At 41.0% G+C, this 16,528-nt stretch overlaps 1 protein-coding gene across 7 annotated transcripts in view; it reads left to right on the top strand.

Moving 5' to 3' along the window:
- CEP162 (centrosomal protein 162) overlaps positions 1–16,528 on the top strand; it is a 63,797-nt gene that overhangs the window by 35,975 nt on the left and 11,294 nt on the right. For 5 of the 7 annotated variants that reach the window (XM_054195869.1, XM_054195866.1, XM_054195872.1 and 2 more), the window contains 5 exons: positions 1,028–1,701; positions 2,560–2,701; positions 5,021–5,119; positions 8,078–8,212; positions 12,852–16,369. In XM_054195869.1, the coding sequence (XP_054051844.1) occupies positions 1,028–1,701; positions 2,560–2,701; positions 5,021–5,119; positions 8,078–8,212; positions 12,852–13,070 (1,269 nt within the window). In that variant the 3' untranslated portion in view covers positions 13,071–16,369. Of the gene's footprint in view, positions 1–1,027; positions 1,702–2,559; positions 2,702–5,020; positions 5,120–8,077; positions 8,213–12,851; positions 16,370–16,528 lie in introns of those variants that run through there. The other 2 variants (XM_054195870.1, XM_054195871.1) reach the window with 2 other exon arrangements.

Here is a 16,528-nt window from a genome sequence, read left to right on the forward strand (position 1 = left end):
CAGTAACTTCAGCATCTAAGATATAAAGAGCACTGAAATTGTTAGAGTAGTATGGAAACTGAGAGGACAATTTCCTGAGGCATAATAATTTAATTCTTACAATTGAGATAAGTGGGTTTCATCCTGGGGGTCAGAGTAGCTGCTTACCTAATTCCTTGCTGGACCAAAGGCTGTGGTTTCAAAGGTCTGCTGACTGGGAATTTTTGAGGGGAATGGCTATTCTAAAAATTCTATCTAAAAATTACATGATAGCAAAACATAAGATTTGTGTTAGGAAGCATGAAAATCTGTCATGTTACTTCATGGAAAGGTGAATTGCACAGGTGCTTAATGAGCAGGAAAGGAAAGCATTGGCCAGTTGTTCTCCCTTTTCTCTGTGTGAATAACTCATTGTGCTTTCCTCAGAGGCTGTCCAGACTATTAAGACGGTTAGGTTTCCCTCAGCTCATTAGGAAGAAAGATTGTGTATCTCTGAATTCATACTTATATATTTAAAAAATAATTTAAAAAAAAAAAATTGTCCTGTTAAAATTTAAGATTATTTTTAAAATGTGAAGTACAATTTTGAGGCATATAACAGTAGTGTTTGCAAACTGACACATGGCCAATACATAATGGCAGATCTTAACAAAACTGAAGACTTCTTGCTATGTTAAAATAAGATTTTTACTTTGCCTGTCCAAGTTGGTAGCGCCTGAAGGGAATACAATTATACAAAAATGAGACAGTTCTTTGTCAATTTAATTTTCTTTCCCATAGTTACTGTATTCATAGTGAGTACAGGACTAATTTATAGTAAATGTTTTGAGTAATTCTGTTTTACAGCAGAATTAAGTTCGCTTCACGTAATTTCACTCACTAATTTCTGAACTGATTGAGTAGTGCTATTAGTAATACCGTTGTGTATCCTGTCTTAGGAAGCCTTCAAATGTGTAGTAACTTTAAAGAACAATAAAAAGAGACTAGTAATAAATGTACACTTGAGGAAAATACTTTTTCTTCCCCTTCTCCCTCTCCCCTCCCTTAGATGCAGTACGAGCAGAGACTTGTAGAGCTTGAGCAACTACTTGCCTACAAATTTATGAGTGAATCTCCAAAACTGAATGGTGATAAAGCCAGTTCTTCTACAGAACTTGAGCAGGAGCTTCAGGACCTAAAGAAGAGCCATCAGATCACTGTTAAAAACCTGCAGACAGAAATCGAAAACCTTAAAAGTCAAAATTCCCAATTAAAACTCAGAGGTAAAAAGAATAATAAAGACTTAGAGTCCACAGACTCCCAAATGAAACAAGGTAACACAAAAGACAGACTGTTAAAACTAAATGAAGAACTGGTCACCAAAAATAGAGAAATACAAGACCTTACAAAAACCGTAGAGAAACTTCAAAAAGAAAGGATGGTGATGTTGTCTGATAATAATTTGAGAAATAAAATGGATAATAAGGAAAACTCTACAGAGATCTTGAAAAAGAATACCTTAGCAACAGATAAAAGGAATTCCAGCAACAGCGAACCCTTTCTAAGCATTTTCAATGATGACAAAATATACCAACCACGGACCTTTTCTGATTCTAATCTCTCGGAAGTTCTGCAAGAAAATGCACAGCTGAAAGAGGAGCTTGAAAGATTGTCTCTAGAAATGAACCAGCAGAGGGTGAAGTCTCAAGCAACATTGGCTTATTCTGAAAATAACATACGAAGGTAAATGCTCAACATGTTCCTTTAAAAACCTTGTTAAAGTGTTGGCTGACATGGGATTGACACATTAACATGTCAGCCATGTGTGAAGCTAGCTTATACTTGGCCAATGTTATCTGTAAATTTCATTTTTACGGTTTGTTTTTGGTTTTGGGAGGGAGGAGTTTGAGTTTTTGGTCCATGGACTTTTTTTTTTTTTAGAGCAGTGCACTGTCATGGTTCTTTCTACAGGCAAACCTATATTAATCCATCTTATTAACACTACAATTCATCATAGTTTTGAGTAAGAGTATCTCAGTATAAATCGTCGCATTTTAGATGCTTTGTATTTGTGTTGTATAACATTAATATTTGGTACACATACTCTCTTTCAGACTGGGGTATGCTTTCAGTGGGATTTATCTGACCAACTGTAGAAACTTTACACTTCACCCAGTCTCCCTTAGATCCCTTCATAGTCAAAGTAGAGGAAATCGGCATGTTTAGATTGCAACACATTCTGTTCTAAAATAGATACCTGAAATAGGACAGCTGAATTGTGATTTAAAAGCACCTATTTTCTCTCCTTTTTGTAATAAAAGGAGCAAAAAAGAGATGATTGGACGAGTTTTCTGTATTCTAGCTGCCTCTAGTTAAATGAGGCACGTATCCAACCTTGTAGGCTTCCCACTCTGTCATCCTTCCAGAGCAGCAGAAGTAATGGTGGTGCTATCTTGCAAGTTTTTGTTATGAAATTTGAAACACATGCCATCTTTAATGTTTTGATATTTTATATGTTCGTAAAGTGACAAACTTTGTCACATTTTTGAAGAACTATCTGCAGCTGCTTTACTACATCTTATTTTTTTCCACCCTGTTCAGGATAAAGGAAGACACAGCAGAGTACGTTGCATCTCTGAAAGCTTCCCATCAGAGGGAAGTGGAGAAGATTCTTTGCCAGCACGCAAAGGAGCATTCTACTTCTAAAGTAGCTGAACTAAACAGCAGAATTGCAACACAAGAGGTAAGATACAGTAGATACATTCGTTACATATAAATATCTGTTAAAGTTACATCTTTCTAGATTACTATAAACTTTATGTTTCTTTAAAGTAGGAGCTATTGTTTCAAAAATGAGCCTGTGCCACTGTATTCACAGAATCACAGAATGGCTGAGGTTGGAAGGGACCTCTGGAGGTCATCTTGTCCAACCTCCCTGCTCAAGAAAGGTCACCTGGAGCCAGTAGCTTAAGACTATGTCGAGACGGCTTTTGAATATCTCCAAGGAGGGAGATTCCACGACCTCTCTGGGTTTAGAGATCCAAATAAGTGCTTGGTCACCCTCACAGTAAAGAAGTTTTCCTTATGTTCAGACAGAATTTTCTGTATTTCAGTTTGTGCCCTTTGCTGCTTCTCCTGTCACTGGGTACCACTGGAAAGAGCCTGGCTCTATTGGCTTTTCACCCTCTTCAGATATATATTGTAAACGTTAATGAGATCCCCTGAGCCTTCTCTCCTCCAGGCCAAACGGTCCCAGCTCTCAGCCTTTTCTCATATGAGAGATGCTCCAGTCCCTTCATCATCTTCGTGGCCCTTTGTCTCTTGCACTGGGAAAGTGCAAGCTCCATGTCTCTTGCACTGGGAAACCCATAACTGGATGCAGTACTTCAGATGTGGCCTCACCAGAGCTGAGTAGAGAGGAAGGATCACCTTCCTCAAGCAGCTGTCATATCAATGCAGCCCAGGATACCATTAGCCTTTTGTTAACTTGGTGTCCACCAGGACACCCAGGTCCTTCTCTGCCAGACTTCATCTGCCAAGCCAGTCATTTCATCATAGAGGGTTATCAGGTTGATCAAGCATGACTTCCCCTTTGTGAATCCATGCTTACTGCTCCTGATCACCTTCTTGTCTTTCACGTGCCTGCCAGGTTTCCAGGATTAGTTGCTCCATCACCTTCCCAGGGATCGAGGTGAGGCTGACTAGTCTACAGTTCCCTGTGTCCTCCTTGCTCTTGAAGGGTGGAGTGATATTTGACCTCAGCATACATAGTTGCATCCCATCAGGGCCACGGACTTACGTATGTGCAGTTTGCATCAGTATTCCCTGACCAGACCCTCTTCCACCAAGGGTGTACCTTCCTCGTTCCAGACTTGCCTCCTACTCTCTGAGGCCTTGTATTCCTGAAGGATGGTCTTGCTAGTAAAGAGTGAGGTGAAGAAGGCATTCAGTCCCTCAGCCTTTTCCACATCCTGGGTCACCAGGGTCTCTGCCCCATTAATCAGCAGGCCCTTATTTTCTCTAGTTTTCTATTTGCCACTTGGGTGCTTACAGAAGCCTTTCTTGTCCTTGCCAGTCTTGCTGGATTCAATTCCAGGTGGGCTTGGGCTTTTCTAACCACATATCTGCATGCTTGGACAGAGTCTCCATATTTCTCCCAAGTTACCTGTCCTTGTTTCCTTGTTCCCACAGTCTGTATGCTTCCTTTTAATGTTCAAGTTTTTGCCAGGAGTTCCTTGTTCATCCATTTCAGTCTCCTGACTTTTTTGCCTGACTTTTTTTGCTTGTTGGGATGGTCTGCTCTTGAGCTTGGAAGAGATGATTCTTGAATGTCAACCAGCTTTCTTGGGCCCTTCTTCCTCCTCAGGGCCCCATCCCATCTTTCAAGCAGATCTCTGAAGAGGCCAAAGTCTGCTCTCTGGCCTTGTTGGCCTGCTCCCTCCTCTCAGGGTCCTGAACTCCACCATCTCATGGTCACTGCAGCCAAGATTGCCTTTGATGTTCGCATCACGTAACAAGCCCTTCCTTGTTTGTGAGTTTAAGGCCCAGCAGAGCACCTCTCCTCACTGGCTCCCCTGTCACTTGGGTCAGGAAGTTGTCATCAATGCTCTCCAGGAACCTCCTGGATTGCTTATGCCATGTTGTATTGTTTCTCCTACCAGCAGGTATCAGAGGGGTTGAAGTCCCCCATGAGGACCTGGGCCTGTGATTATATTTGTGCATTAAAATTTCGGGAGAAGTTTTACACACGATATGAAGGTAGAGAGAGCTATTGCATTCAGATTTTTTCAGAACTTTTTATAACTGAGGATTTATAACTTGAAGATTGAGACTTGGTTTCATATACTATATATGTACATGTGTGCTATTTAACGATCCACTTAGAGGATCGTTAAGTAGCACACATGCACATGTGTTAGAGGTAGTGTTGTTAATATATGCATCACTTATACCCACAGTACGACAATACTGATTATATTTTTGGCGTTTTTTTCCTACATAGGTTTTCACATGTTGCCATGGGTATTTGTGTTAACGACGAATATTTTTAATCTTTTTCTAGATATTAATAAAACATCTCCAAGAACAAATCAGTGAACAACAGAGACATCAGGAAGCCCTTCTTGTTTCACAAATGCGAGAGGAGCTCCTTCAAAAAGAGGTATATTTAAATTTGGACTGGGGGTACCTTAGTCTAATAAAAGAGTTTTCACTTTTATCCATGTAAAGCCTCAAATTACATAGTCATTTAATATAGTAAATATAGTAAAGTTAAGTCTTAGAAACAGTATCTTTCTCAGTTGCTTCTCCATCAGTTATACCTGGGAATATATTTTTCTAACACGAGCAAGACGACAGCACAGCACAGAAGGCAGAACTTTGACCGCTTTTATTTATTTTTTTTAATTGTTAGAAATGTCTGACTTCTGTATTAAGATTGATCAGCAGGTTAATCCAAGCATTCATAGCCTCCTCTTTGAGAGTTGTGATGGGTAGTAAATAGACCACAGGACTTTTTCCTTTATGAAGAGGATATTTTATTATTTTTCCCCCATTCTTTGTTCAGAAAAAGCCTTCCGTTCTTCATCCTTCGTTGCCATAAAACTGACTTAGGCAATTATATTCTTGGTTTTCTCCTTTGATATCTACGAAACTTGAAGTCTCTTAAGAAAAGAGGTTAGTTGTAATAGTTCTTCTAAAATTCACTCGGTTTTGAGAGAGGTATTCTAGATTTTTTCTAATCTTCTACTCTAATAGAATATAATAAAAAAATTACACTTGTTCATGTTTTCATTTTCGGGTTAATATTGTGTAAAATTGCTGTCTGTCTTTTAGCTCAAGCTTTTCAAACTATTGGCTATGCTTTTCTTGTTCTTGAAGTACTGCCAATCTCTCTCTTTTTTTTTTTTTTTTTTTTTTTTAATCGCCTCTTGTTCAGGAGGAGGATCTAGCCTGTCTTAGCATTGTGCCTATGCTTAATTCACCATCTCCTTGATGTATGAACATTGCTAATTTTAACTTCATTTTGATAATACAGTAATTAACCTACAGGAGTTATTAAAAAGAATTCTCCTATTCTGTAAGGGACTGAGACCTCCAGACATTTAATCTTGTTTGCTGCCCTTATTTAGAAGAAATGAGAGAAGTATCAGTATGTGTTTAGTACATACTTAATACAATTAATCTTAATCTCACTAAATTTATTCAGTATTTATTTTATCCATGCAAAATTCCACCTCTGTTGTGAAGTTTGTAGGGAGAGAAAAAAGATCATCTATTAAACAAGCTCTTTATTTGCAGAGTAAAGGCTGAGACATTGGGTTGATACTATGAATCTAGTAAGTGTTGCCTTTGCATACAAAGCTTGTTTCACTCCAATAATCTCAGTATATATAATACTTACTCCTGGGAAAACAGGGCGAGAGTACAATGAGACAAATGTTATTCGTGGGTTTGTTTCTTCTGTGACTGTTTGGTTTGCAGATTATTAATAACAGTGATGATTAAAAGAACGATTACCCTGTCTGACCCACACGTTACAGGCTGAGTTTGAGGTGCTGGCGTTTAAGAAAATGTAATGGAGTGCCTTTGTTACAAAAACCATTGCAAGGCTATACAGAGAGAAATGTCAAAGTAAAGCCTTACTTTTGCCCTCTAGCATGATTGCTGTGCTGCTTATAAAATACATTTTAAGCATTAAATGGTTAAATAAGTTGAGCTGAGAAACAAAGGCAACCAAACCTGCAAATGTAACTATTCATGTTAGGGAAAACCACTACTATTCGGGTAGAATTGAGAGTCCTCTGTCTACAATGCTTACTTCAAGAAAAGGCAAACTTTTTTCTGAGGCTCACTGGAAGATTGTTATTTGAATACTAATCTCAAAAATTCTATTCATGGATGTTTTGCAGTGACTATATACTTCTCTTGTATAACAGCTTGCACATAGGACAGCTTCGTGTTTAACATTGTTCTGTTGCTGGCAAAATGTAGGGAGCCCATTTTCTCCTGGGGCTTTTCCCGCCTCGTAACATCTTTCCTGCATGAATTTTTCTTGTATTTAATTACGTACTTGAGATCACGCATCAGCCCTTCCCTTCAGTGGGGCAGCTTAGCAGACAAGCAGCAGACGCTCATTTTCACAGACCTTATATAACTAAGATTTCTGCTCCTCTGACAAACGTGGCTGAAATCGGGCCACAGGTTCAAAGCTGCTGGAGTAACGGACGGGCAAAAATGTAATAATATCAGTGTTGTTATTTTAGAAGACTGTGTTAAAAAATGGAAATAATAATAAGCCATCTTGGAGTCACTTCTGAGTAAGAGTGACAACATGTTACGAAGCACACGATGCTTCCAACTACTTTGAATTCAGCAGTGGAGAGCCAAGGATGGCTGAGTGCTTGAAGAGGGTTAGCAGTCCGCAGATATATTGGGTAAGGGGAGCTAAGGGTTATAATAAAGGATAAAGACTTCAAAGCTTTTGCTTATACACATTAAGAAAGGGACCAAAAAGGACTTTAGATGTTAAAGAATAGGCAAAGAATGAGAATAAACCAGTAGAGCTTTATAAGAAAACATCCCTGAATTTCTGGAGGATTAGGAAATCAGTTGTAAGTCATTGGTAGAGTTGATTTGACCTGGCAATTTTGATACCCCAGCGGGTTTGCAATCATGCCTGCTAGCAGCATGTCTTTTCTTAATTTATTCCTTAGAAATACACTGGTACATTTTATATTTGATCTTTATCCAGGGTGTGAGAAAGGATCGTGTAAGAACATCGAATCATAATATGCTCTATTAATTTTTTAATAAGTTTAGCAGTATAAAAATCAACCATGAATAATCATTTCGTAAGATATTATGAACAGGATTGGATTTCTCAAAAAGGACTAGATTTTTGTATCCTCAGGCCACTTCTTACACATGAAAAGATGGTAATCTAAGTCCCCGAGCCCCTACTTAAGCTTTTGAATAAAGGAGATTTCTCTTTTATGTCTTCCTTTCTTCAGCCTTTGAATGGAGTGATTAAATAACGCAAATATACTTTGAAAGGAATCTGGTTCATACACTACTTAGCACAATGGTAACGATTTTCATCAATTATCTCCAACTGCAGGTGACGAAATTGTTGGAAGAACTGAGAGAGGCTAAGGAGAGCCAGAGTCCTGAAATGAAACATTTCTTGGGCCTGGAAAAGAAAATCAGGCATATAGAGACCAGACACGCAGTGAGAGAACAAGAAATTCAAAAGGTACGCCAGAGTATATCGGCATTTACTTCTCAAGAGCAATTTATCGGTTTAACTGTAATTCTATGGTATTTGTCCATTTAGTCCACGCTGGAGGGGGGGCAAGTACTTCTTGATACAGCCATGGTTTTGTCTTTGGTGCCTGCTGATGCAAGTGAATGTGGATGCAGTGCTAATCAGCACTTCCTTGCTGTGGTAATTAAGATTACTTGCGCATATCAGGTGCAGAACTTCCTCACAACCTGATCTAAGGAGGCCTTGCTTTTGCAGAGGGTTGGACCATGTGACCTCTGGAAGTCCGTTGTGTCATTCATTATTTCATATTTCAATTACACAACGAAAGCTAGATATTGAAAAATTGACCAGAGTTTGTAATGCAATTTGTTAAGCTATGATATATTCCTCAAGTGAACTGTAATTTTATTTTCTAGTCCTCGAAGTCCCATTCGGAAAAGATGCATTAAAAGTATAGAAACATCTTGTAGCAGTTTACCACATACTGATTTTAATACCCGAAACAACAACAAAAAAAAGCCTTTATCCTCCATAAACTAAATTTGGATTTTGAAGGTTGGATCTTTGTGATTCAGCTTCTTGTAGCTGACATTTGCCTCCCTTGAATGGGTAAAACAATTTTGCATTGATTTTTTTATTTTATTTTTCATCTTATTTTATGTCATGGTCTCCATCCTGATTCTTCATCTATCTGGGAGCTTCTGTCATCTGGAAACAGTTTTGTAGTTCGTATAGATTTTATTTTTTCTTCTCAACAGTTTACTGCTTAAATATAAGCCTGTCTTTCCTTAGTGTTCTAACTTAGGTTTTACTTAAATACATGAAGTCAAAGAAGGGCAGCTGGACTGGAAGATCATCAAACCTGTGGTAGTTCTTAGTTTTTGGAGTTTGTTCTACCGTTTTGAAACCAGATCTCAAGGAATACATTTTTTGTACCGAACTGTTTGTGGTAGAAGGTTTTATTCTCAAAAATTTCTACATCAGATATTTCATTTTCTTCCCCAAAAGAGCTGTGCGTAAAACAAGTCACTGGATTAAGAACAAACCCTGCCGCTACTGATGATTTCATTATTTTTGTTTTAGTTCTGTCCTGCTAAATGCAACTGTAATACAGTTACTTTTTTATGCTATTCATAGAATCATAGGGTTGGAAGGGACCTCTGGAGAGTCCAACCCCCCTGCCAGAGCAGGGTCACCCAGAGCAGGCTGCACAGGAACACGTCCAGGTGGGTTTTGAATGTCTCCAGAGACGGAGACTCCACCACCTCTCTGGGCAGCCTGTGCCAGTGCTCTGCCACCCTCAAAGTAAAGAAGTTCCTCCTCATTTTTAGGTGGAACTTCTTATGCTAAAGTTTGTGCCCATTACCTCTTGTCCTGTCACTGGGCACCACTGAAAAGAGCCTGGCCCCATCCTCCTGACACCCTCCCTTTAAGTATTTATAAGTGTTGATAAGGTCCCCCCTCAGCCATCTTTTTTCCAGACTGAAGAGACCCAAATCCCTCCACCTTTCCTCATAAGAGAGGTGTTCCAGTCCCCTAATCATCTTGGTAGCTCTCTGCTGCACCCTCTCCAGCAGCTCCCTGTCCTTCTTGAACCAGGGAGCCCAGAACTGGACACAGTACTCCAGGTGTGGCCTCACCAAGGCAGAGTAGAGGGGGAGGATGACCTCCCTCGACCTGCTGGCCATACTCGTCTTGATGCACCCCAGGATGCCATTGGCCTTCTTGGCCACAAGGGCACATTGCTGGCTCATGGCTATCCTGTTGTCTCCCAGGACTCCCAGGTCTCTTTCAGCTCAGCTGCTCTCCAGCAGGTCAGCCCCCAACCTCTACTGGTGCATGGGGTTATTCCTCCCCAGGTGCAGCACCCTACACTTGCCCTTGTTGAATTTCCTAAGGTTTCTCATCGCCCAACTCTCCAGCCTGTCCAGTTCTCTCTGTATGGCAGCACAGCCTTCTGCTGTGTCAGCCAACCCCCCAGCTTTGTGTCATCAGCAAACTTGCTGAGGGTGCACTCTGTCCCCTCCTCCAAGTCATTCATTTGCTTTTGTATAATGTGAGAATCTCTTTACCATTTCTGTAGTGTCTGCTGCTGCCTTGTCTGTGATCTATCTATCTCCACTGAATTCATTACCTGACCTGTAGTGTTTACTAAGGTGTTTTTTGATGTATTTAAAACAAATAGAAATAATAGCATACGCAACAGTTACTACTAAGTAATTTCATCTTTTCTGGTGCTACTATGCACCGTTACGTATTAAGCTTTGGGTTTTGTTTATCCTAGTTTTGCACCTTTAATCATCTGCAGTGGGGCACCGAACAGCCCCCCAAATATAAATGAACTGAACAAGAAAAGCTAATTGCTGAACAAGCAGTTATTATTGCTTGTTCCACAATAATTATGGCCTTCAAGTGATAGGACTTTCCTTAAAGAATATTACAAATAATAGTGGTGTGGAGATTTTGATATCTTGTGACGCTTTTTGAGTAATTTCGTAGTATCATAGAATGGTTAGAGCTGGAAGGGACCTTAAAGGTCATCTAGTTCCAACCCCCTGCCATGGGCAGGGACACCTCCCACTAGACCAGGCTGCTCAAAGCCCCATCCAGCCTGGCCTTGAACACCTCCAGGGATGGGACATCTACAACTTCTCTGGGCAACCTGTGCCAGTGTCTCGTCACCCTCACAGGAAAGAATTTCTTCCTGATATCCAATCTAGATCTCCCCTCTTTCAGTTTAAAACCATCACCCCTCATCCTGTCACTACACTCCCTGATAAAGAGTCACAGAATCACAGAAACTTCAGAGTTGGAAGGGACCTCTAGAGATCATCTAGTCCAACTCCCCTGCTAAAGCAGGACTGCCCAGAGCACATTACTCAGGGCTGCATCCAGGGGAGTCTTGAAAATCTCCAGAGAAGGGGACCCCACAACCTCCCTGGGCAGCCTGTTCCAGTGCTCTGTCACCCTCACCGTAAAGAAGTTTTTCCGTGTATTTGAACGGAACTTCCTATGTTCTAGCTTGTGCCCATTGCCCCTCGTCCTGTCACTGGGAACCACTGAAAAGAGCCTGGCTCCGTCCTCCTTCAGCCCACCCTTTAGATACTTGTATGCCGTAATAAGGTCTCCCCTCAGCCTTCTCTTCTCCAGGCTAAAGAGTCCCAGCTCTCTCAGCCTTTCCTCATAAGGGAGATGCTCCAGTCCCTCAATCATCTTGGTTGCCCTTCGCTGGACCCGCTCCAGTAGTTCCCTGTCCCTCTTGAACTGGGGAGCCCAGAACTGGACACAGTACTCCAGGTGCGGCCTCACCAGTGCAGAGTAGAGGGGGACAATGACCTCCTTCGACCTACTGGCCACACTCTTCCCTATGCAGCCCAGGATTCCATTGGCCTTTTTGGCAACAAGGGCACACTGCTGGCTCATGGATAACTTACTGTCTACCAGGACCCCCAGATCCTTCTCCTCAGAACTACTTCCCAGCAGGTCCACCCCTAACCTATACTGGTGCTTAGCATTCTTCCTCCCCAGGTGGAGGACCTTGCCCTTGTTGAACCTCATTAGGTTCTTCTCTGCCCAGCTCTCCAGCCTGTCCAGGTCACGCCGGATGGCAGCACGGCCCTCCGGAGTGTCAGCCACCCCTCCCAGTTTGGTATCATCAGCGAACTTGCTGAGGATACACTCTGTCCCATCATCCAAGTCATTAATGAATATACTGAACAAAATTGGACCGAGTATTGACCCCTGGGGGACACCACTGGTTACAGGCCTCCAACTAGACTCTATGTCCCTCCCCATCTTTCCTTTAGGCCCCCTTTAGGTACTGGAAGGCTGCTATAAGGTCTCCTCGGAGCCTTCTCTTCTCCAGGCTGCACAACCCCAACCCTCTCAGCCTGTCCTCCTAGGAGATGTGCTCCAGCTCTCTGAGCATCTTTGTGGCCCTCCGCTGGACCCTCTCCAACAGCTCCATGCCCTTCTTATGTTGGGCGCCCCGGAGCTGGATGCAGTACTCCAGGTGGGGTCTCACCAGAGCAGAGTAGAGGGGCAGAATCACCTCCCTCGACCTGCTGGCCAGGATTATGCCACGGATTCATGTAAAAATTAATTCAAACTTTTATCTGGAGCAGCTTCAGACCTTTGTCACTACAGGATATTTTCTGATAATTCATAGAACTTGTGGTTTTTGAAAGCACATTAATAACCCATAAGAGGTCATTCAGATTTGGTTTGTTGCTCTTGCAGAGCATTCTTTTAATTAACACATTTAAATGGCAATTCAAAAGGTTCATTTTGATTACAGAGGGTTTTATGTTACAGGCTCAGCTTTGTCTTAAATATTCAAACTTTTAATTGCCGCTTTGGAGAGGCTAAGTTAAATTCTCCTGAGGCTCATTAGTCAGTAATGGATTCTGCCCTTCTGTCATTAATGCAGATATTTAAAGGAATTTATAGCTATTGGAATGATTATTATTTTTTTTAATATTCAGAACAAATTGTTTCCACTTAACGTGAGCGTTGGGCTTTGAAGCTAAGCATCAAATGTAATGAAGTGGCACATTTTTGCAAAGGGGCAGCATTGCCCGAGTATTTGACACGGAAGCCGCAATGGTGACTTGCTTCTCATTTGCAGGTGACCCAACTAACGCAACACGTTACTGAGGCCAGGCAAACGCAGGAGGTTGAGAAGTGGCGAAGACTGGCACAGCGGAAGAACCAAGAACTGGAGAAATTTCGAGTGGAACTGGATTCAATACTAGATGTTTTACGTGAACTGCAGAAACAAGGGGTTGTTATTCCTGCACCTAATGCCAGTGGATTCAGCATGACAGACAGCTGTTGGGAGACATGATTAGGTAGGAGTTGATTAGAGAAGAATAATTTTAATATTCAAAGTTATGTAGAGAAAAATATTACTGAAAATCATTAACCTGACACTCATAAATTGAATTACATTTGGATCTTATTTGTAATCATCTTGCTTGTCCAAAGGTAGATTGGCATTGAGTGACACCCCACTCATACTGTATGATGTCTTACATTTTGTTAGTAATAAAGTTACATGCAATTTTAAAAATATTAGGAATACTGAGGTTATTCCATAAACTCAATTATCATTGAAAACTTCCATTTGATGCTTTTTCAGATGCTGTAGAACATGCCTGAATATTTTTAACTCTTGTTTATAACTTGTCTTACAGTGATTCCTTTGTTGAACCATTTGAGGAATATGCTGTTTGGCTTGTATTTTTAGTATATAGAGTTATTATTTTTCATTTGGTAGGGCACGCAGATCCTCTTTTCCAACATTTTGCTTTTTCTTCACGACAGCCTCCAATTCATAAAAGCATTCCTTCCCTTATCTTTAAGAGCCCTTTCCGGTTTGTGAATGATGGGCGGGCTGGAGCGGAGCAGGCTCTCTCTGGTGATGCTCAAATTCAAACTATTCTCTGTTCATCTTGCAGAGCTTTCCAACCGTGCTAGTCAGAACGATGGCAGGGTGGTCATGCTGAATTGTTATGGGGCAGATATGAAAAAAAGCCTGTAAAATAGAGTGTGAGGGTAGTTATTGGCACCCTTTTTAAAAGGGAAGGCTGTATTGAGTAAGATTTTTTTACAAGGGGCTGTTCTGGATCTACCAGAGTACCGTCTTCATAGATGTACACTTTATTCTGTAAAGATCAAGCAAACGTGAAGACAATGTACTACAGCTCAACTGCAGGGATACGTTGGTGGGCAACTATTAGAGTTGAAATACTGAACAAACTGGAAAAGGGGCCAGACAAAAAAAAAAAAAGGGAAAAAGTGATAATCTTCATGAGTGACAAAGGAGACTAGTGTGCTTAAGTAGGAATAATGTACCACCCAAGTGCTGACCATGGACATAACGTTCTGCTGAGCTGACAGGCATCATAGCAGGTACCAAGCTGAATGTAGAGAAACCATTGCCTTCTCCCTCTCCATTACGCCCTGCTGGAGTTTATTCACCAAAGCGTAGAGCCTGTAAGAGACTAGGTAGCACAGAAGCAATCCCTCCTGCATCGCTAATGTGTAACTTAGTGTGCTAAGCTTTTGGTCCCTTGTTTCAAAAAAAGGGATGGACCAGCTGGAGGGAAAAGAACAGTCACCAATCTGGAAGGGGTAGCCTTCGGAAACACTGAGCCCACGGGGGCTGCCCTGCTCCAGAGAGGAGCCTGGGGAGGGAAGGTGTGGATGGCTATTACAGTTGTCATATACGAAAAACCTGCTGCTAAAAGGATAGAAAAAGGAGCAGCAATACGGCAAATTAAGAGAAAAATCAAGATTAAGATAGCTAGCTCTCTGGTGGCTGGAAGGACAGGTTTTCAAACAAATCAGTAAATTACTAGTGGGGAGCCTCAGCGCTGCACGTCCTTAAGAATTCCAGAGCGCGTACACTGAGGTTGTAGCTCAATCAGCTACACTTACCTAGGGCAAAGCAAAGGTCAAGCTACAGCGTACTCATCACGTCCTCTCCTCCTGACCATTGTAATTTTGTACAATGCACGCTGTATTTGGTTGTACTGGTTGAAGCCAACGTTTAAGTCAAATGTGAAATAGTTCAGGTCTGTCTAAATGGAGTTATGCCTCATGTTTCTCCGGGGAGCAGCAGTAAACGTGCATTTTGGCTTACACAAGCATGTGACTGCGCAGAAAGAATGAAACGGTGTAACAAATTATACCATATAGGCACAAACAGTAATCAACAGTGCAAGGTTTTTATTTTTTTTTTTTGAGCACACACACACACAAAGTAAGAGAAAGCGTATACACATATACAGAGATATTAAAAAAAAAAAGGGTTAGTTGGCAATTGATATAGTAATTGTGGTTGTTTCATATTCAGCTATTTTCAGTGTTTTCATTGTGGGTGTTTTGTCCCCAATAATGAAGTATTAGTCTGTATTCCTAAAAAGTGTAAATTCAATAATGCATTGTATATAAAACATCAGCTATGTGTAAATATGCTGTATTTTCTTGATTTGAGACTGTTTTGCAAATGAAAAAGATAAAGTTCAATCATTTCAACTTACTATTTATTTCCTGTAACACTGTATTAAATTGTGTGATGTAAAGTGAGTTGTTTTTTTTTAAGTTAGAGCCACCCTTGTGTTCCCAGAGAGGCCAGGTCATGGGTGTAGGGCTGCCAGGGCACTGCCTGGGACAGGAGAGCTTAGGGGAGGCATTTCTGCTTGCTGGAAACTCCCTCTCAAACGTATAATTCTTAGGTCATCAAGAGGGGGTTGCAATTCAAACGCCTTTTAAAATTCTTACATTCAGCTCTCAGCAAATGATGGTATCTTACAGAGTTTGAATAAGAGTCAAATTAAATTCTCCCTCTGAGTCTCTTTGACTGAGCGGGGACAGTATTATTTACCAAAAATGTAAGCCATAATATGGTTTATACTGCATCCTCACATGCATTTATGTAGTTGTACATTCCCTGAAGCGTGGTCTTTAGTTATTAGGCATTTACCACGAAGTGGGCACCCCGCACAGCACCAGACTCAATCTGGTCTTGAATGGCTGTAGGAACGGCGCTCTTTTTTGGAGAACTAAGGGCCAAGGTTTAACTTCCCTGATACAGTTATTAGTTCTTGACTCCAGCTGTCAACACTACAGAAAGGGGAAAATACCCTGAAACGGAGCAAAGGCTGACGAAACAGGCCATTAGCTTTTACTGTATTCCACTGAGGATTTCAGTGGGCTCTTTCAGAAAGTAAAAGAATTATATATACTCCTTGTGTATGTTTTTTCTTTTCTACGATATTATTTCATCACGTGTTTCCAGGAGACGTTGTGGTGAACAGATTAAAAGATCATCATTTCTTTGATTGATTGCCTTATGTTTAGCTGGAATTCATTTGTTTACAGCAAAGCAGCTGGAGTATAATAATTTGAATTGTCATGTTTGAAGTTTTTAGGAAATCAAGTGAGCAGCTGGCTGACTCAGTGACCTAGATTAACAGAGAAGACATTTGCTTCAAGACAGGAAAGCAGGGTCTGCAGAAGAATATCAGATCTCATCATGGCACTTGTGGCAGAGACATAAGCAGTGTGTTCTATTTAAATTTGAAATGTCAAAGTTGTTCATGTAACAAATCAAATAAATTATCATGGATTAAGACTTTACTTGATAGTACATAATACATTTTGAAGTCTACCACTATATCCAGTATTCAACTGAGTCTGGAAAAAAAAAAAGAGAAGCGATCCATGTAGTAGCACTAGCTGTGCAAATGCAGCTCTGCAGGGAAGCGTGGCCCCGGCTCTTGACCAGAAAGTCCTCTT

This window comes from Rissa tridactyla, chromosome 3 (genome assembly GCF_028500815.1).
Source record: "Rissa tridactyla isolate bRisTri1 chromosome 3, bRisTri1.patW.cur.20221130, whole genome shotgun sequence".
NCBI classification, from domain to species: domain Eukaryota; kingdom Metazoa; phylum Chordata; class Aves; order Charadriiformes; family Laridae; genus Rissa; species Rissa tridactyla.